The 22,397-nt window shown below is 42.1% G+C and overlaps 1 protein-coding gene across 1 annotated transcript in view; it reads right to left on the bottom strand.

Moving 5' to 3' along the window:
- LOC126958086 (E3 ubiquitin-protein ligase HERC2) overlaps nucleotides 1-22,397 on the bottom strand; it is a 221,225-nt gene that overhangs the window by 194,339 nt on the left and 4,489 nt on the right. The window contains exon 3 of the mRNA XM_050796222.1: nucleotides 2,515-2,629. Coding sequence (XP_050652179.1) covers nucleotides 2,515-2,629 — 115 coding nt within the window. The remainder of the gene's footprint in view (nucleotides 1-2,514; nucleotides 2,630-22,397) is intronic.

Here is a 22,397-nt window from a genome sequence, read left to right as displayed (position 1 = left end):
GGATGAAGTCACTGGTGGCCATGAAAACAACCAAGAATAATTAGCACCATCAGCTCAAAGACCACACCACATCAGCTTCAATATTTGTCTACTTTTCCTTTCACTACTGTAGGGTTCAAAGTATACATAGAGAAAATTGAACACATACTGCCCAAACACATTGCTTATAGAATGCTGGAGAGAAGGGAAGCGAGACCTCCCATTGGCCAGGTGTGGTGGCTCACGCCTGTAATCCCAGCACTTTGAGAGGCCAATGTGGGAGGATCACTTGAACCTAGTAGATTGAGACCAGCCTGACCAACACGGCAAAACCCCATCTCTATTAAAAATACAAAATCAGGCTGGGCGCGATAGCTCACATCTGTAATCCTAGCACTTTGGGAGGCCAAGGTGAGAGGATCACTTGAGGTCACAAGTTCGAGACCAGCCTGGCCAAGATGGTGAAATCCGTCTTTACTAAAAATACAACAATTAGCTGGGCGTGGTGGAGGGCACCTGTAATCCCAGCTACCCAGGAGGCTGAGGCAGAGAACTCAGGAGGCGGTGGTTGCAGTGAGCCGAGATCATGCCACTGCCCTCCAGCCTGAGCAACAGAACAAGACTCCCTCACGACAGGAAAAAACAAACAAAAAAAAATCATCAAATGTAATGAATAAAACATATACTTTGGATTTTTCCATGTACTTAGCTTTTCTTGAAAAAAAAAATTTTTCAAAAAATGTATTCAGTGTATCTAATACTGAAATGGAGAAAAGACTTAATGTTAAAGAAAAAACAAAACAAAACAAAAAGCACTATAGACACTGACATGGAAAAGATATTTAATGTTAAAAAAATCTTTATATTAACTGAGTAATACCTCCCGATGAGAAGTGCTATATTAAATATAAACCTATTATGTTGTTTAAAAAAAAAAAAAAAAAAGATGAAAATCAAAAGCACTATGCAGAGTGAAAGAAGCCAGACACAGAAGAACCTGACTACATGATTCAATTTATGGAGTTCTAGAACTGGCACAATCTGTCAATGCTAGAGAAACATCAGACCAGTTATTGACTCTGGGAAGAAGGGGCAGGACACGAGAGAACTTTCTGAGCAAGAGTCATGATAAAGATGTGGGTTACACAGGTTACATTTGTCAAAACTTGTGAAATGGTGAACTCAGATGCGTTTCATTATATATAAATTTTACCTGAAAGTCAAAAACATAAAGTTTAACTAAAATCAATTACATACATGAGTGTCTAAGGAGCTAGGTGAGACAAACAGTGGATGGACAGACGGCAGGATGTGGAGCCAAACTGCAGCCACTCACTGTACACGTCTGTCAGTTATTGTGCGTGTGTGTGTGAATATTTTCAAACACACATAAAAAAAAAAAAAGGGTAACTGCTTGACACTGAAACTGAAAAAGGAGACTAATACTTTTTCCCATGGTTTGTTTTGGTTTTTTTTTAGATGCAGTCTCACTCTGTCACCCAGGCTGGAGTGCAGTAACACAATCTCAGCTCACTGCAACCTCCACCTCCTGGGTTCAAGCAATTCTCCTGCCTTGGCCTCCCAAGAAGCTGGGATTACAGGCGCCCGCCACCATGCCTGGCTAATTTTTGTATTTTTTAGTATAGACGGGGTTTCACCATGTTGGCCAGGCTGGTCTCAAACTCCCAACCTCAAATGATCTGCCTGCCTCAGCCTCCCAAAGTGCTGGAATTACAGGCATGATCCACCGCACCCGGTCCCCATGTATTTTCAAGTGGACACTATACCAATTCATTCTACAAAAGAAGAAGAAATACTTTCTTCAGTCTAATGCTCTCCCAACTGAGCTATTTCAACTGAGAAGAAATACCTTCTAAAGTGGTAGCTTTATCCATGTTGATGACTCTCAAGTAGGAGGACCAACAAACTTCAACAATGGGTCTCAACCAAGGATCTTTCCCACTTCAACAACGGGTCTCAACCAAGGATCTTTCCCGCTTCAACAACGGGTCTCAACCAAGGATCTTTCCCGCTTCAACAACAGGTCTCAACCAAGGATCTTTTCCGCTTCGACAACAGGTCTCAACCAAGGATCTTTTCCAATTCAACAAGTTTAGGGTGTATACAAGCACCCATTTTTTTAAACCTCAATGGGGATTCTGAAACACAGCCACAGTTATGAACAACCTAATGATAGTCTTACTGAGCTTTCAAAACTACAATACTAAATAAGATCGTTCAGTGGCATTTCGTTGCAGGGCAAAGGCTTCCAAAAAGTGTTTAATATACTCCCAAAGAACACCACAAATGCAGCAAGACGGTTTTGCAATAAAAATGCCTTCAATTCACATAAAACAATAAAATCCGGGCAGCTTGTATTAACTACCATTTTAGACAACAATCTCCAAAGTAAAAAGCAAAACTTCAAAGAGTTAAGCTCAAAGCTCCTATTCCTATAGCGCATTACAAAATTTCTATAAAATGCATTTTATAATGGTCTTTACAAAATAAAAAACACTAGTTAAAGGCCCTTACCTTTTCTAGGAGGAAGCTCTCCGTTCTGGGTTGATTCTGTTCCAGTGTATACAATTTCTCCATCTTTAACCATTTCGTTCCACAGACCACAGAGCCCATCTCTTGTGAATGCAAGCTGGCAATGATAAACGAGATAAGCTTACAGAGTGCTCACACTCACATTGCAATTTTTAAAGAATGATATGGGAAAAAAATCTCAATCTCTCTTATGTATTCAATCACTCAGTAATAAAATCAATGATTTACTAAATTAGTGACTTAATCATTTTACATTTCATGAAAGTCATCCAAGAAATAAAAGTGAAAAGGTGCATAATAGTGTCAATACTAGGCTACCTCTTGTGTAACATACAAGAAAAAAGACACGTGGTCCGGCGAAGTCGCTCATGCCTGTAATCCCAGCACTTACGGGAGGCCAAGAGGGGCAGATCACCTGAGATGAGGAATTTGAGACCAGCCTGGCCAACACGGTGAAACCCCATCTCTACTAAAAATACAAAAGAATTAGCCAGGTATGGTGGCATGCGCCTGTAATCCCAGCTACTCAGGAGGCTGAGGCAGGAGAATCGCTTGAACCGAGGAGGTGGAGGTTGCAGTAAGCTGAGATCATGCCACTGCACTCAGCCTCAGTGACAAGAACAAGACTCGGTCTCAAAAAAAAAAAAAAAGAAAAGAAAAGAAAGACACACACAAACAAACACACATGCATGTGCTCTAAAAAGATAAACCAAAAGCAAGTATCAATGACTACCTGTAAGGAAATGGGGAGGGGATATGGGCAAAGGCAGCAGGACCAGAAAAAGCAACAACATTTTAAGTATACTTTGTGTCTTTACTTCTGAAATATACATGACTTTCATCCTCAAAAATTAAAATTAAATTATAAAAAAGCAAAACCTACAACTGGCAACAAGCAAATTAACCCACGCATATACAAAGAAAAGTATGTCAAGGGACTTTTGAACTATACATAATTAATAGAATATACTATAATGAAAAATAAAATCTTATATTTATTGGTATTGATAATATTATCACAATTTTAGAACTACTTCATGTTGCACAATAAAGCAACGTAAATACAATAAAACATGTTTATGATAAAGTATTAAATGTTATTAGAAATTAAGACTTTAGGCCAGTCATGGTGGCTAACACCTATAATCCCAGCATTTGGGAGACCAAGGTAGGTAAATCATTTGAGGTCAGGAGTTCATGACCAGCCTGGCCAACATGGTGAAACCCCACCTCTACTAAAAATAGAAAAAATTAGCCAGGTGTGCTGGTATATGCCTGTAATCCCAGTCCCTCGGGAGGCTGAAGCAGAATAGCACGAACCCAGGAAGCAGAGGTTTCAGTGAGCCGAGATTGTGCCAATGCACTCCAGCCTGGGCAAATAGAGCGAGACTCTATCTCAAAACAATAATAATAATAATAATTAAGGTTTTCAGTATAAAAGAGGAAAACTATCAAAGAAATTTTGAAACACAACTTAAATTGGAAATCTATGAACTTTATTTTTGCATATGTTTGCTTACTCTGTTTTTTGGAAGGACCAGAATCAATGGCAACCTGACCTCAGGCACCCAGATTTTGGTCTCTGAGTACCATTTCCCAATAAAAGAAGCTAGGACTCTTGGGGAAAATGAGATTCAAGGGCCGGGGCAGACAAAGATGAGTCTGGAATATCTTGTTTCCTCAAAGAAAAAGCTACTCATGGCCAGGTGCGGTAGCTCACGCCTATAATCGTAGCACTATGGGAGGCTGAGGCGGGCAGATCACTTGAGGTCAGGAGTTCAAGACCAGCCAACATGGTGAAACCTCATCTCTTCTAAAACTACAAAAATTAGTTGGGCATGGTGGCAGATGCCCATAATCCCAGCTACTCGGGAGGCTGAGGCAGGAGAATAGCTTGAACCCAGGAGGCGGAGGTTGCAGTGGGCCAAGACTGTGCCACTGCACTCCAGCCTGGGTGACAGAGCAAGACTTTATCTCAAAAAAAAAAAAAAAAAAGCAGCTGTTCAAAGACTGATAGGGACTCCTGGCCAAATTTATAATAATTACAATAACTGTGAACATCAAAATCAAAAACACCTTTGCTTATCAACATTTGTGAGTCAGAAAAGGCCCAGAACAGGAAAAGGGGGATTTCAGACACTGGGGGAAGGCATCCATCCTGAAAACTGTATGCAACAGAAGCCCCCTTGTCTGGCAAAAAAAAAAAAAAAAAAAAAAAAGCCATTTTTAATTAAAAGAGATGTTTGCCCATCTTTTTTTTTTTTTTTTAAACTTCTGTGGATACACACTAGTTGTATGTATATATGGGTATATATATATGTATATATGAGCGATTTTCACACAGGCATACTATGTGTAATAATCACATCAGAGTAAATGGAGTATGCATTTATCCATTGTGTTACAAACAATCCAATTATACTTTGTTATTTTTAAATGAACAATAAATTGACTGTAGTCATCCTGTAATGCTGTCAAGTACTAGATTTTATACATTCTATCTAACTCTTTTTTTTTTTTGAGACGAATCTTGCTCTGGCACTAGGCTGGAGTGCAGTGCTGCGATCTTGGCTCAGTGCAACCTTCACCTTTCAGGTTCAAGCGATTCTCCTGCCTCAGCCTCCCGAGTAGCAGGGACTACAGGCTCATGCCACCATACCCAGCTAATTTTTGTAGTTTTGGTAGAGATGGGGTTTCACCATGTCGGTCAGGATGGTCTGGGTCTCTTGACCTCATCATGATCCACCTGCCTCGGCCTCCCAAAGTGCTGGGATTACAGGCGTGAGCCACTGCACCCAGCCCTATCTAATTCCATTTTTTATACCCATTAACTGTCTGTACTTCACCCCCACTTTATCCTTCCCTGTCTCTGATAACCATCATTCTACTCTATCTCCATGAGTTCAATTGCTTTCATTTGCTTAGCTCCTACAAATTAGTGAGAACATGCAAAGTTTGTTTTTCTGGATCTGGCTCATGACATTCTGTCCCTGACTTAACATAATGACCTCCAGTTGTATCCATGTTGTTGCAAACGACAGTATCCCATTCTTTTTTACGGTTGAACAGTACTCCATTGAGTATATATACTACATTTTCTTCACCTGTTCATCTGCTGGGGGACACTAAGGTCGCTTCCAAATCTTGGCTATTGAAAATAGTGCTGCAACAAACATGAGAATGTACATATTTCTTCAACATACTGATATTCTTTCCTCTGGGTATATACCTACCAGTGGGATTGCTGAATCATATGACAGTCCTATTTTTAATTTTTTGAGGAACCTCCAAGCTAATCTCCATAATGGCTGTGCTAATTTATATTCCCACCAACAGCGTACAAGGGTTCCCTTTTCTCTATATCCTTGCCAGCATTTGTTCTTGTTTGTCTTTTGGATATAAGCCATTTTAATTAGGGTGAGATAATATCTCATTGTAGTTTTGATTTGCATTTCTCTGATGATCACTCGTGTTGAGCACCTGCTCATATTGCCTGTTTGTCATTTGTATATCTTCAGAAATGTCTATTCAAATCTTTTGCCCATTTGTATTGGATTATTAGATTTTTTTTCCTACAGAGTTGCTTGAGCTGCTTATATATTCTGGTTATTAATCCCTTGTCCGATGGATAATTTGCAAGTATTTTCTCCCATTCTGTGGGTTGTCTTTTCATTTTGTTGACTGTTTCCTTTGCTGTGCAGAAGCTTTTTAACTTGATGTGACCCCATGTGTCCATTTTAGCTTTGGGTGCCTGTGTTTATGAAGTATTACTCAAGAAATCATTACCCAGTGCAATGTCCTGGAGAGTTTCCCCAATGTTTTCTTTTAGCATTTTCATAGTCTGAAGTCTTAGGCATAAGTCTTTATTTTGACGTGATTTTTGTATGTGGTGACAGAGAGCAGTCTAATTTAATTTTTCTGCATATGGGTGTCTCATTTTCCCAGCACCATTCATCAATAAGACTATCCTTTCCCTCATGTATCCTCCGGATGCCTCAAAGATGAGTTCACTGTAGATGTATGATTTCTGGGTTCTCTATTCTGTTCCATTGGTCGACGTGTCTGTTTTTATACCAGTACCATGCTGTGTTGGTTATACCTTTGTAGTAAACTTTGCACTTGATCTAAGCCAAAAAAGACCAGGAAGTGATTGTAGTATAATTTCAAGTCAGGTAATGCAATTTCTCCAGTTTTGTTTTTTGCTCAAGATGGCTTTGGCTATTCTCTTTTATGATTCCATATAAATTTCAGGATTTTTTTTTCTATTTCTGTGAAGAATGTTATTGGTATTTTGATAGGGATTACATTGAACCTGTAGATTGCTCTGGGTAGTACAGACATTTTAACAATATTGATTCTTCCAATCCATGAACATGGAGTATCTTTTCCTTTTTTGTGTGTCTTCTTCAATTTCCTGCATCAATGCTTTACAGTTTTCATGGTAGAGATCTTTTCACTTCTTGGGTTAGGTTTATTCCTACGTATTTTACTTTATTTGTAGCTATTATAAATGGAATCATTTTTCTTGATTTATTTCTCATACTGTTCACTGTTGACATATAGAAATGCTACTGACTTGGCCGGGTGCAGTGGCTCATACCTGTAATCCCAGCACTTTGGGAGGCCGAGGCTGGCGGATCACCTGAGGTCAGGAGTTCAAGACCAGTCTGGCCAACGTGGTGAAACCATGTCTGTACTAAAAATACAAAAACTAGCCAGGTGTGGTGGCAGGCGCCTGTAATCCCAGCTACTCAGGTGGTTAAGGCAGGAGGATCGCTTGAACCTCGGAGGCAGAGGTTGCAGTGAGCCAAGAGTGTGCCACTGCTTTCCAGCCTGCACCACAGAGTGAGACTCCACCTCAAAAAAAAAAAAAGAAAGAAAGAAATGTTACTGATTTTAGTATGTTAATTTAGTACCCTGCAATTTTACTGAATTTATTAGTTCTAATCATTTTTTGGTGGAGTTTTTAGGTTTTACCAAATATAACAATCATCTGCAAACAAGAATAATTTGGCTTCTTCATTTCCAATTTGGATGCCCTTTATTTTTTTTTTTTATTTTTTTCTGAGATGGAGTCTTGCTCTGTAGCCCAGGCTGGAATATAGTGGCACAATCTCAGCTCACAGCAATCTCTGCCTCTGGGGTTCAAGCGATTTCCCTGCCTCAACCTCCCAAGTAGCTGGAACAACAGGTACCCGCTACCACACTCAGCTAATTTTTATATTTTTAGTAGCGATAGGGTATCACCATGTTGACCAGGCTGGTCTCAAATTCCTGACCTCCAGTGATCCACTCACCTCAGCCTCCCAAAGTGCTGGGATTACAGATGTGAGCCACTGCACCCGGCCTTTACTTCTCTCTCTTATCTAACTCCTCTAACAAGGGCTTCCAGTATTATATTGAATAACAGTGGTGACAGTGGGCATCCTTGTCTTGTTCCAGATCTTAGAGGAAAGGCTTTCAGTTTTTCACCTTTCATCAGTATACTAGCTATGCATCAGTCATATATGGCTTTTATTGCGTTGAGGTGTGTTCCTTCTATAACCAGTTTAGGGTTTTTATTATGAAAGGATGTCAAATTTTATCAAACGCCTTTTTAGCATGAATTTAAATGATCATACGGTTTTTTATCCTTCATTCTATTGATATGATGTATCAAACTGATTGATTTGGATATGGTGAACCATCCTGGCATCCCGGGGATAAACCCCACTTTGGTCATGAAGAATGATCTTTTTCATGTGTTGCTGAATTCGGTTTCCTGGTATTTTGTGGAGTATTTTTTGCATCAATGTTCATCTGGGATACTGGCCTGTTTTCTTTTTTGATTATGTCTTTGTCTGGTTTTGGTATCAGGTATCAGGCCTTTTAGAATAAGTTTGGAAGTATTCCCTTCTCCTCTATTTTTCAGAATAGTTTCACTAGGATTGGTAATAGTTCTTTAAATGTTTGGTAAAATTCAGCAGTGAAGCCATTGGGTCCCGGGCTTTTCTTTGCTGGAAGACTTTTTATTATTACAGTTTCAATCTCATTACCTGTTATTGGTACGTTCAGGTTCTGGATTTCCTCATGGTTCAACCTTGGAAGTCTGTATGTGCCTGTGAAATTATCCATTGCTTTTTCCTTTTGCTTTTTTTTTTTTTTTTTCCTCCCTGAGACACAGTCTCACTCTGTCACCCAGGCTGGAGTGCAGTAACATGATCTCAGCTCACTGCAACCTTCACCTCCCAGGCTCAAGTGATTCTCGTGCCTCAGCCTCCCAAGTGGCTGGAATTACAAGCACGCAACACCACGCCTGGTTAATTTTTGTATTTTTAGTAGAGATGGAGTTTCACCATGTTGGCCAGACTGGTCTCAAAATCACGATCTCAAGTGATCCACCTGCCTCAGCCTCCCAAAGTGCTGGGATTACAGTCATGAGCCACCGCGTCCAGCCTGCAAACTTATCTATTTCTTCCAGATTTTCCAATTTATTGACATATAGTTGTTCATAGTCTCTAATGACCCTTTGAATTTCTGCAATATCAGTTGTAATGCCTACTTTTTCACCTCTGATTTTATTTGGGTCTTCTTTTTCTCTTAGCCTGCCTGAAGGCTTGCCAATTTCATTTATCTTTTAGAAAAACCAACTTTTCTTTTCATTGATCTTTTGTATTCTTTTCTTCATTTCAAATTCATTTTATTTCTGCTCTGGTATTTATGATTTGTGTCCGTCTAATTATGGGTTGGGTTAGCTCCTTCTTTTCTAGTTCTTTAAGATGTATCATTAGGTTATTTATTTGAAGTTTTTCTACTTTTTTGATTTAGGCACTTAGAGCTATAAATTTTCCTCTTAGTACTTCTTTCACTATATCCCACAGGTTTCGTATGCTGCGTTGCCATCGCCATTTGTTTCAAGAAATTGTTTAATTTCATTCTTAATTTTTTCATTGACCTGTTGGTCATTCAGGGGCACATTGTTTAATTCCCATGTGTTGGTGGAGTTTCCACAATTCCTTGTTATCGATTTTTAGTTATAATCCATTGTGATCAGAGAAGATACTTGACATAATTTTTTTAACTTTTTTATGGCAAAAGACAGGAATCTAGCTTCATTCTTCTGCATATGACTGTCAAGTTTTCCCAGCACCATTTATTGAAGAGACTGTCTTTTCCCCAGTGTATGTTCTTGATACCTTTGTCCAACATGAGTTCACTGTAGATGTGCAGATTTGTTTCTGGATTCTCTATTCTGTTCCGCTGTTCTATGTGTCTGTTTTTATGCTAGTACCATGCTGTTTTGGTTACTATAGCTCTATAGTATAATTTGAAGTCAGGTAATCTGATTCCTCCAGTTTGTTTCTTTTTAATTAGGAGAGCTTCAGTTATTCTGAGTCTTTTGTGGTCCAACATGAATTTTCGGATTTTTTGTTGTTGTTGTTTCTGTGAAGAATGTCATTGGCATTTCGCTAGGGATTGCATTGAATCAGTAGATTGCTTTGGGTAGTATGGACATTTTAACAATACTGATTCTTCCAATCCATAAACATGAAACATTTTTCCATTTTTTGTGTCCTCTTTAATTTCTTTCATCAGCATTTTAGAGTTTTCATTACAGAGATCTTTGTAATGATCTTCTTTGGTTACTTCCTAGGTATTTAATTTTACGTGTGGCTACTGTAAATGGGATTACTTTTCTAATTTCTTTTTCATATTGTTTACTATTGGCACACAGAAATGCTACTGATTTTTTTATGTTGATTTTGTATACTGGAACTGTACTGAATTTATCAGCTCTAATCATTTTCTTGTGGAGTCTTTAGGTTTTTCCAAATATAAAATCATATCATCTGCAAACAAGGATAATTTGACTTCTTCCTTTCCAATGTGGATGCCTTTTATTTCTTTCTCTTGTCTCATTGCTCTAGCAAGAACTTCCAGTACTATGTTGCATAACGGTGGCCACACTGAGCATTCTTGTCATGTTCCAGATTTGGAGGAAAGGCTTTCAGTTTTTCACCATTCAGTATGATACTAGCTGTGGGTCTATCATGTACGGCTTTTATTATGTTGAGGTATGTTTCTTCCATAACCAGTTTTAACAGATTTTTATCATGAAAGGATGTTGAATTTTATCAAATGCTTTTTCAGCATCAATTGAAATACACATGGTTTTTATCCTTCTGTTGATACGAGGTATCACATCAATTGATTTGCATACGTTGAACCATCCTTGTATCCCAGGGATAAATCCCACTTGGTCACAATGAATGATCTTTCTAATGTATTGCTGAATTTGCTTTGCTAATATTTTGTTGAGGATATTTGCATCAATATTCTTCAGAGACACTGGCTTGTGGTTTTCTTTCTTTGATGTGTCTTTGTCTGCTTTTAGTATCAAGTTTTGAATTTTTAATGACTTATTTAGTGGCCTAACATATGGTCTATCTTTGTGGATGATCCATGTGCTAAAGAGAACAATGTACATTGTGCAGCCATCAGAATGAAACGTTCTAGAAATATCTATTAAATCCATTTGGTCTATAGGGCAGATTAAGTTTGATGTTTCTTCGTTAATTTTGTCTGGATGATCTGTCCAATGCTGAAAGCAGAGTGTTAAAGCCTCCATCTATTAACGTATTAAGGCCTCTCTCTCTCTTTAGCTCTAATATTTATGTATCTGGGGGCTCTAGTGTTGAGTGCACATATACATATATTTACAATAGTTATAGCCTCTTGCTGAAATGGCCCCTTTATCATTACATAATGACTTTTTTGGTCTCCTTTTATAGTTTCTGTCTTGAAATCTATTTGGTCTGATATAACTACTATGCTGTTTTTTGATTTCCATTTGCCTCTCCCTTTTTCCATCCCCCTGCGCCATCCTGAGGAGATGGTCTCCAATTTGAAGAAGCAAGCAGCCAGTGAACTGCCTGTGGGGAGGGGCGGCCTCCAAGAGCCCAGGGCTTCAGTTCCACAACCATGATGGACCCACTTCTACCAGTGAGGACCTGGGCTCCAGATGACAGCATGCCCTAGCTAACACCTTGACTACAGCCTTGTGACACCCGAAGTAGAGGATGGAACTAAGCTATGGCCAGACTCCTGACCCAGACAAACTGTGAGAGTATAAATGCATGCTGTTACAAGCTGCCAAATTTGTGGTTGGTAACTTTTCTGTAATGACAGAAACCAAGCCAGCATTCTTCAGTTTTTGTCGAAGGAAAAGCTTTCTCTCAGCACTCTTATTTTTTCTCTTCACATCACTAACAGGATAACTGCCATAAACATACTTGGAACCAAAACATACGACTTTTGGTAAAAATATCAGCTGGTGGGGGAGAGATAAACTCCTTCCTAAAAAGTGAGCCCTGACCAGGTATAGTGACTCACATCTCTAATCCCAGCACCTTGGAAAACTGAGGCAAGAGAATCACTTGCGCCCAGGCATTCAAAACCAATCTAGGCAACATAGCAAGACCCTGTCTCTACAAAAAAATTTAAAAATTAGCAGAAGGCTGGGCATGGTGGCTCACACCTGTAATTCCAGCACTTTGGAGGCCAAGGCGGGTGAACTGTTTGAGCTCAGGAGTACAAGACCAGTCTGGGCAACATGGCGCAATGCCATCTCTACCAAAAATACAAAAAATTAGCCAGGGGTGGTGGTGTGCCTGTACTCCCAGCTACTTGGAGGCTGAGGTGGGAGAACTGCTTGAGACCAGGAGGTAGAGGCTGCAGTGAATTGAGATCACTCCACTATACTCCAGCCTGGGCAACAGAGCAAGACCCTGTCCAAAAAAAAATTAAATTAAAATTTAAAAATTTTTAATATTTTTTAAAATTTATATTATTTTAATATAAAAAATAAAATTAAAAAGTGAGGCAAGAACATTCAGAGCCCCTGAAATTTAACGAGTAAATGGAAAGGTTTGACTCTTCTACTCGTTCAGTCAGAGGAGGGCAGTGAAGACATGCACTGGGGTTCAGTCCAGTCCCTACCACAGTGCACATAAGAGGCTAATGGTGGCCAGAACTCACAGCCCCATGTGGGCCGTGCTCCAGGAGTTACAGACTATCTTCAGGCACTCAAGGGAATATGACATTTGACCTGTGTCTTAAAGTAATAACTCAGAAAACAGAAACAGAGAAGATGAATTAAGAAGCTATCACTGGCCGGGCGCAGTGGCTCACGCCTGTAATCCCAACACTTTGGGAGGCCCGAAGCAGGCGGATCACGAGGTCAGGAGATTAAGACCATCCTGGCTAACATGGTGAAACCCTGTCTGTACTAAAAATACAAAAAATTAGCCGGGCGTGGTGGCACGCGCCTATAGGCCCAGCTACTCGGGGAGCTGAGGCAAGGGAATTGCTTGAACCCAGGAGGCAGACGTTGCAGTGAGCAGAGATCGCACCACTGCACTCCAGCATGGGTGACAGAGTGGGACTGCATCTCGAAAAAAAAAAAAAGGCTATTACCAAGGGTCCAAAAAAGAAAGGATGAGAGTCGAAGTCAAGACAGGGAAAGTATAGTCTTTAAGATTATTTCAGGCAGGGCACGATGGCTCACACCTGTAATCCCAGCACTTTGGGAGGCCAAGGTGGGCAAACTGCTTGAGCCCAGAAGTTCAAGCCAGAGCAACATGATGAAACCCGGTCTCTACAAAAAATACAAAAATTAACCAGGCGTGGTGGTGTGCACCTATAGTCCCACTACTCAGGAGACTGAGGGAGGAGGATCACTTGAGGCTGGGGAGTTGAAGGCTACAGTGAGCCGTGATGGTGCCACTGCATTCCAGCCTGGGCAACTGAGAGTGAGACCCTGACTTAAAAAAAAAAAGGAAATTGGCCGGGCGCGGTGGCTCAAGCCTGTAATCCCAGCACTTTGGGAGGCCGAGATGGGTGGATCACGAGGTCAGGAGATCGAAACCATCCTGGCTAACACGGTGAAACCCCGTCTCTATTCAGAAATACAAAAAACTAGCCGGGCGAGGTGGCGGGCGCCTGTAGTCCCAGCTACTCGGGAGGCTGAGGCCGGAGAATGGCGTGAACCCGGGAGGCGGAGCTTGCAGTGAGCTGAGATCCGGCCACTGCACTCCAGCCTGGGCGACAGAGCGAGACTCCGTCTCAAAAAAAAAAAAGGAAATTATTTCAAATCACATAAGTTGAATCAAATGTGAAAAGGAAAATAAGGGAGGGAACAGAAGAGGAATTAGAATTAGTCGTTTTAACCACTAAGATTTGCCCTGACTACTGAACATAAACGTGGAGCTCCTCCCCATTCCACCAACCCTCAGTAAACACAGATCCACATCTTAGCAGAGGGAGCAGGGCTAGAGACTCAACTCTGGGAGTAGTCCACAAATGGACTGTAGATGATGTCCTGGAGAAGACGCCAACACCCAAGCAGAGAGGGTGGACCACTGGCCAGCCCTGAAAGCACTCTGAGATTGCCCCACACTGGCTGGGCTCCACACATCAGTGTTGTGTGGTACAGCCTAGATTGAGAAACATTAGTGTTACAGAGGTACCATTTAAAAAAAAAAAAAAAAAAACGGCCAGGCGCAGTGGCTCACGCCTGTAATCCTAGTACTTCGAGAGGCCAAGGCAGGTGGATCACCTGAGGTCGGGAGTTCAAGGCCAGCCTGACCACCATGGAGAAACCCCGTCTCTACTAAAAATACAAAATTAGCCAGGGTAGTGGCGCATGCCTGTAATCCAGCTACTCAGGAGGCTGAGGCAGGAGAACTGTTTGAACCTGGGAGGCGGAGGTTGCGGTGAGCCGAGATCGCGCCACTGCACTCCAGCCTGGGCAAAAAGAGCGAAACTCCGTCTCAAAAAATAAAAATAAAAAATAAATAAATAAATAAATAAAGCCAAAAGATGAAACATTTAAACACTAAGCCAAAGAGGAAGCCCGGTTTACATGGAAACAAGAATAATTACCACAGCCTTTCAATTATTACCTGGGTAGCATTGGGAAGGAAGAGGATAGGACAGACCTTGTCCTTGTGAGTGACAAGGAATTCTTTTCTGGAAGGTGGAGACTGGACTCCTGGAGGGACATGCACTGTGGAAGCCTCCTAGGAACTGATGATCCAAATGAACGGTAAGCACCATTCAAAAACCAACTTGGGCACCTTAAAGGTGGAACATCTCTAAGGCAATTAAAGCAAGCCTCACTGGAGGAGGTCTCCAAAGAGTTAGACTGTGAACAAGCAAAAGTGAAGCCCAGGAGAAGAGCTCTCCAGACCACAGACGGTACAGGATCCTGACTGAGGAAGCAGCAGCCTGGGAACAACTGGAAGACAGCCGTGGCACTGGTAAGAACAGGGACTATAGACAGGGCGTGGTGGCTCACGCTGGAATCCCGGAGCTTTGGGAGGCCAAGGCAGAAGAACTGCTTGACGCCAAGAGTTCAAGATCAGCCTGGGCAACGTGGTAAAACCGTGTCTCTACAAAAATGTAAAAATTAGCCAAGTGCACGGCACACACCTATAATCCCAGCTACTCAGGAGGCTACAGCAGGAGGGTTACCTGCGCCCAGGAGTTTGAGGCTACAGTGAGCTCTGATCATACCACAGCACTCCAACCTGGGTGACAGAGACCCTATTCATTAAAAAAAAAGAAAAAGAAAAAAAAAGAATGGGACTTTCAATTTGTACAGTGAGAGTATTTATTTCTACAACTGTCTCCAATTAGCTTTTCATTAGTAGTTGACTTACCTAAACGTGCCCAGTAGGTTTTCAACTTTTGCCTTTTTTGATTCAGATCCCAGATGCTTCTAATTAGGTTATTTGGGCTGAGAACTCTTTTCTAATTTGATCTCACATTCCTATCTTATACCTCTGAAATGACATGGCAAGTAAAGGCACTTTCATCGTCAAAAGACCGCAGCAAGAGAGGCAGTAACAGGCTCACTTTTTGTAAGTTCGTAAACAGAAGCTCAGAGGTTCAATTACTTGACCAAAGACCACACAACATTGAGGCTGTGAGAGGTGGGATTTGGGAAGAGGCCCAACTCCAAGGCTTATTTGCTTCCCACCAACACCATAACATACGCCCACACCTGCAGCACGGCAGCCAGGGCAAGCCTTCACACTCCCATACATAGGCCACCAGTACTTTAATACCAATCAGAACTAGGCAAGCAAACCGTTAAGGCAATTTTTTTTTTTTTTTTTTTTTTTGAGATGGGGTCTTGCTCTGTCGCCCAGGCTGGAGTGCAGTGGCGCGATCTCAGCTCACTGCAAGCTCCGCCTCCCGGGTTCACACCATTCTCCTGCCTCAGCCTCCTGAGTAGCTGGGACTACAGGCCCCCGCCATCACGCCCGGCTAATTTTTTGTATTTTTAGTAGAGATGGGGTTTCACCGTGTTAGCCAGGATGGTCTCAATCTCCTGACCTCATGATCCACCCACCTCAGCCTCCCAAAGTGCTGGGATTACAGGCGTGAGCCACCGCGCCCGACCCGTTAAGGCATTTATTAAAATGACTATAGTCAGGCAATAAAATCCAAAACAGAATAATATAACAAATGAATACCTGATTAACGTATAGATTAGAAAATGTTTCTTTTTCATGTCCTTACAATTTGACAGAGAAGTAATCTGTTCAAATATTTGCAGATGAGTAAAGGTATACGGCTTTTTTTCTTAAACCTACAGAAAAATACTAAACCCCTACTGAACGTAGGACAACATATGAAAAAATGTTAAGAACAGGTTCCTAGAACAATTGGAAACGTCAGATAGGAACATGAAGTACATCGATTTGAAGATATCCTAGAAGCAGCAAGGGAGTGAGGTCTTCCTAAAGCCTAAGACCCATGAGAGGAAGAAAGAGGCCCAGAGAACCTAAGCAAGCAGGGATGAGACAGAGAAGCAGAGCGGAGCTTCTGACAGACTCCCAGGGCCCTCATACAGGAGAAAGAGGCCTGGCGGACCCCACGCTCTGAGCTGGAACCTCAAAGGACCACACACCAGAAATACAGGTGAGTGAGAAGTAGACCAGTCTTCACAGAAACCATCCCAGTTTCGCATTCTCTCAATTTCCAACGGGCCTGCAGTGACCTAGGATTGCCTAGAACATCCTCTCTGGAGGAAGATATTGCTACCCAGAGCCTCGATTTATTGCTACAATATTGTACATACAATATCTGGAACTCAAGCAAAAATAATAATGACAAAGATACAATACCACCTCATTGAAAAATGAAAAAAAGGCCGGGCGCGGTGGCTCAAGCCTGTAATCCCAGCACTTTGGGAGGCCGAGACGGGCGGATCACGAGGTCAGGAGATCGAGACCATCCTGGCGAACACGGTGAAACCCCGTCTCTACTAAAAATACAAGAAAATTAGCCAGGCGAGGTGGTGGGCGCCTGTACTCCCAGCTACTCGGGAGGCTGAGGCAGGAGAATGGCGTGAACCCGGGGCGGGGGGCGGAGCTTGCAGTGAGCCGAGATCGCGCCACTGCACTCCCGCCTGGGGCACAGAGCAAGACTCCGTCTCAAAAAAAAAAAAAAAAATGAAAAATGAAAAAAAATAGAAGTCAACAGAATAGACCAAGAGTGGATCCTGAAAACAGAAATATACAGACTTTTGTCATGGAAGACGAGCCTGAGGAATGAACTGAAGTGCTGACATTCTGCTCAGCAGACCCCAGCTCAGGGAAATGGGGTGAGGGAAGTGGGAGAACGAGACAAGGAGATCAGCGAAGCAACGGTATGAGGTATAGGACTTCACAGTCGGCTAAGCGTGATTTCAGCCTACTCTGCCTATGTAGGAGCCATTCTTACTTCCTTTAATTTCCTAAAAAAAGAAAAATATATATTAAAAAAGAGTGATTTTCTATTTTTCAATGGTTGAAAAATAATCAAAAGAATCATATGTCAACCAAGTGCGGTGGCTCACACCTGTAATCCCAGACTTTGAGAGGCCAAGGCGGGGGCGGGGGGGGTGGATCATGAGGTCAGGAGTTCAAGACCAGCCGGGCCAACATGGGGAAACCCCGTCTCTACTAAAAATACCAAAAAAAAAAAAAATTAGCCAGGCATGGTGGTGCATGCCTGTAATCCCAGCTACTCCAGAGTCTGAGGCAGGAGAACTGCTTAAACCTGGGAGGTGGAGGTTGCAGTGAGCCAAGATCGCACCACTGCACTCCAGCCTGGGCAACAGAGGAAGACTCCCTCTCAGGAAAAAAAAGAAAAAATCATATGTCAACACATGAAAATTATATGACATTCAAATTCTGATATCTACCAAGTTTTCCTGGAATATTGCCCCACACACGTTTGGTGGCTGCTCTCGCATGACAGTGGCCAAGGTGAGTTGTTGTAAAAGAGCACGTACAGCCCACGTAAACATTTACCATCTGGTGCTTTATGGAAAAAATGTGCTGACCCTTATGTTAGTGCCACCTCTTCTCAGTGAGCTGCAAATACAACCAATTGTTCAGTCAGCACATTCACTAGGCCTATGTGGCTTTTCCAGAAGGTTTGCAAGAAGAAACTACACCATAAAATAGTCCAAGGAGGAAAGAAAAAGGGAGGAATGAAACCATTGAGTTCCCTCCTCTCTCCTTGTAAAGTGGTGAACGTTCACACCTCGGGGAATTCACACCCACACTCACCGCACCCTCCAGGCTGTCACTGGCTCCTTGGTAGGCAGTCAGGAAGCCATAATCCAACTGTCTTGTGTGACATCATAGCGGAGATTGGAGCCGAAGGGCAGCCCACAGGCATGAGTCAACCAAGAGGGACACAGAGAGGTAGCTAAGGAATCTATGGGGTCGGACAAGGTTTATAAATACACTTTTAAAAGAACTACCTTTAATACGGTCAAGCAATTAAAAGATCCTATTAACAGCCGGGCACGGTTCATGCCTGTAATCACAGCAGTTTGGGAGGCCGAGGCAGGCGGATCACGAGGTCAGGAGTTCAAGACCAGCCTGGCCAATCTGGTGAAACCCCATCTCTACTAAAAATGCAAAAATTAGCTGGGTGTGATGGCAGGCACCTGTAGTCTCAGCTACTTGGGAGGCTGAGGCAGGAGCATCACTTGAACCCAGGAGGTGAAGGCTGCAGTGAGCCGAGATTGTGCCACTGCACTCCAGCCTGGGCAACAGAGCAAACTCCATCTCAGAAACAAAAAGATCATATTAACAATTTCAACATAGAAGTTGAAACTAGAAAAAAGTACCTAAAGTGGCAGTTAAAGAAACTGTCACACACTTCAAACTAAACATTTTAAAGGGATGTGTTTATTGTAATTATACCTCAATAAAGTTGGTATTTTTAAAAAATGGAAATTCTGGAATATAAAAATACAATAGTAAAATTTAAAACTCAATGGATTTGATTAAAAACAGACTGGGAAGGCCTGTGCTTCCTTCGCCTATAAAGGATTAATTATGTAGAAATTACTTTCTTGCTATAATCAACTAGAAAACTGGACAGAATATACCGAAAAGGTGTTACCAAAAACTGGACAACAGACAGCCCAGAGCTGGGATCCCTAAGAGAAGGAAACACTGCCCAGAAGCAGCTTCCAGGCTGCAGCACAGGAAAGCGGAACCCAAACAGAGCCCAAAGATCTTGCTGAGTTCAGGTGACAGATCAGCTATACTTAGGCCAAAGAACAAGACGACAGCAAACTCTAGAGATGAGTGGAGGCGCCCCTTGAGTGTCTGTCTGAGTACTACTCTGGGCATAGGTTAAGAAAACTACGGAACACTGGGGAAAGAAGCACTAGAAAGTAATAAGCAGCATTGCCATGATGCACACAGTCTAGGAAAAGCCTGTGTTTCCACAAACAAGGACAGAAAGACATTCTCATACACCAAGCATCAGGCGGAGTCCTGAGAAGAGTATTGCCTTAGCAGTATGGATAAATCAGCCCAAGAGTAAAGGCTGTGTCGATCAGCCCTAACAAACCTTAGAATCAAGCTTTGAAAAGATCAAACTGACCCCATGTAACTTACACGTATGGCAGAACAAAACTAAAGCTCTTTAAAAAAATAAAACAAAATCCTGCATAGAACATAAAATTTATGTCTAGCATTCAATCAAAAATTAGCAGGCATGCAACCATGCCCCCATAACTACGGCAATCAATCAATAGAAGTGACCGAATCAATCAACAGAGATGGCTCTAGAAGTGATCAGAGATTACAGAATTCACAGACAAGGACATTAAAAGTTCTCTTACAAAAATGCTCCCTAAGCTAATAGAAGGAAAGCATGAATGTGATAAGGGGTGAAACAGAAGATATAAAAAGGACTCAAATGGAATCTCCAGAAATGAAAATACAAAAGTGGAAATTGTGATGGATGAGGTTAACAGATGAAACACTGCATAACAGTTACAACCATAATCTACAATGTCTAAGCATATTAATCAACAAAGAGATACTCTACGCTCTCTCCCTTAACACTCATGTAGTCTAAGTTTAACAAATAACTGCGGCCGGGCGCGGTGGCTCAAGCCTGTAATCCCAGCACTTTGGGAGGCCGAGACGGGCGGATCACGAGGTCAGGAGATCGAGACCATCCTGGCTAACACAGTGAAACCCCGTCTCTACTAAAAATACAAAAAAACTTAGCCGGGCGAGGTGGCAGGCGCCTGTAGTCCCAGCTACTCGGGAGGCTGAGGCAGGAGAATGGCGTGAACCCGGGAGGCGGAGCTTGCAGTGAGCTGAGATCCGGCCACTGCACTCCAGCCTGGGTGACAGAGCGAGACTCTGTCTCAAAAAAAAAAAAAAAAAAAAAAAAAAAACAAATAACTGCTTCATGCCCACCATCAGTTGCAGGTGGATCTACAGTCACCTAGTTATCCAAAGATCTTTCTCTACTCCATTCCTAAGGAAGGGCTCATAAGAACAATACTTCCTAAGTCACAGCTCATTGAAAAGTTTGTGGGTTTTTCATCTGAAAAGTCGGTTTTGCTGGAACAAAAATGCTTGATTCACATTTTCTTTTCTTGAATGCCTTAAAAAGATTACTCAATTTCTTCTTCATAAACAATTGTCATCTGCTGGGCTCAGTGGCTCACTGCTGTAATCCCAGAACTTTGGGAGGCCAAGGCGGGTGGATTGCCTGAGCTTAGGAGTTCAAGACCAGCCTGGGCAACATGGTGAAACCCCGTCTCTACTAAAAATGTAAAAAATTAGCTGGGTGGTGCATGCCTGTAATTCTAGCCACTTAAGAGGCTGAAGCACAAGAATGGCTTGAACCTGGGAGGTGGAGGTTGCAGTGAGCTGAGACAGTGCCACTGTATTCCAACCTGGGCAACAGAGACTGTGTCTCAAAAAAAAAAAAAAAAAAAAAGGAATTGTCATCAAAGTCCCATGGCTAAACCCTTTTCTTTTTTTTTTTTTTTTTCCTATAACTAGTATTATTAGTTTTTTCCAAGAACCAAAGTTAAAAGTTAGTTCTTTAAAACAACAGGCCAGGCACAGTGGCTCACACATGTAATCACAGCACTTTGCAGGAGGATCCCTTGAATGCAGGAGTTTTACACCAGCCTAGACAACAAACCAAGATGCTGTCTCTACAAAAAAACTTTTTTTTGCTGCATAATGCTCTCAATTAACCTGACAAAATGTCATATACAGGGTTACCACATCTTTTTTATCATTGAATTTTGAAAACAAAAATTGTTCTATTGAGGCATCTGTATTTGGATATTAGAGGTAAAGAGCACCCTTATAGTCCAAAAAACATAATGAAGATACCTATATTTACAAATTCTTCTATTTCTACCTGTCATCTATCAACTGTATTATGAACCTGAAAGCCTGAGAATAGAATTTATCAAGATATTCATGTTTATACTTTTTTTATCTACTGTTTTTTTTTTTTTTTTTTTTTTTTTTTTTTTTTTTTAAATGAGACGGATTCTCACTCTGTAGCCAGGCTGGAGTACAGTGGCGCGATCTTGTCTCACTACAACCTCCGCCTCCAGGGTTCAAGTGATTCTCCTGCCTCAGCTTCCTGAGTAGCTGGAACTACAGGCACGTGCCACCACGTCCAGCTAATTTTTGTATTTTTAGTAGAGATGGGGTTTCACCATGTTGGCCACGATGGTCTCATCTCTTGACCTCGTGATCCACCCACCTCGGCCTCCCAAAGTGCTGGGATTACGGGCTGAGCCACCACACCTGGCCATCTGCTGATATTTCTTTTTTTTTTTTTTTTTTTTTTTTTTTTTTTTGAGACGGAGTCTCGCTCTGTCGCCCAGGCTGGAGTGCAATGGCGCGATCTCGGCTCACTGCAAGCTCCGCCTCCCGGGTTCACACCATTCTCCTGCCTCAGCCTCCCGAGTAGCTGGGACTACAGGCGCCCACAACCGCGCCCGGCTAATTTTTTTGTATTTTTAGTAGAGACGGGGTTTCACCGTGGTCTCGATCTCCTGACCTTGTGATCCGCCCGCCTCGGCCTCCCAAAGTGCTGGGATTACAGGCGTGAGCCACCGCGCCCGGCATCTGCTGATATTTCTAAGCATGAAGTGACAATTTTTTTTTTTTGAGACAGAGTCTTGCTGTGTTGGCCAGGCTGGAGTGCAGTGGTGTGATCCTGGCTCACTGCAACCTCCACCTCCTGGGTTCAAGCAGTTCTCCTGCCTCAACCTCCCAAGTAGCTAGGATTACAAAGGTGCACAACCACGCCTGTTTTGTATTTTTAGCAGAGACACGGTTTCATCATGTGGGCCAGGCTGGTTTCAAACTCCTGACCTCAAGTGATCCGCCCGCCTTGGCCTCCCAAAGTACTGGGATTACAGGCGTGAGCCATCGCATCCGGCCGAAGTGACAATATTTATATTCAGTAAGTTTAACTCTAAAAGCTTACATTTATGCTTAGTCATTTTTGATGATTAGATGAAGAGACAAATA

The sequence above is a fragment of the Macaca thibetana genome, chromosome 7, assembly GCF_024542745.1.
Source record: "Macaca thibetana thibetana isolate TM-01 chromosome 7, ASM2454274v1, whole genome shotgun sequence".
Taxonomy (NCBI): Eukaryota; Metazoa; Chordata; class Mammalia; order Primates; family Cercopithecidae; genus Macaca; species Macaca thibetana.
Note: the sequence above shows the minus strand (reverse complement) of the source record. Positions and strands in the feature narration are given on the sequence as shown.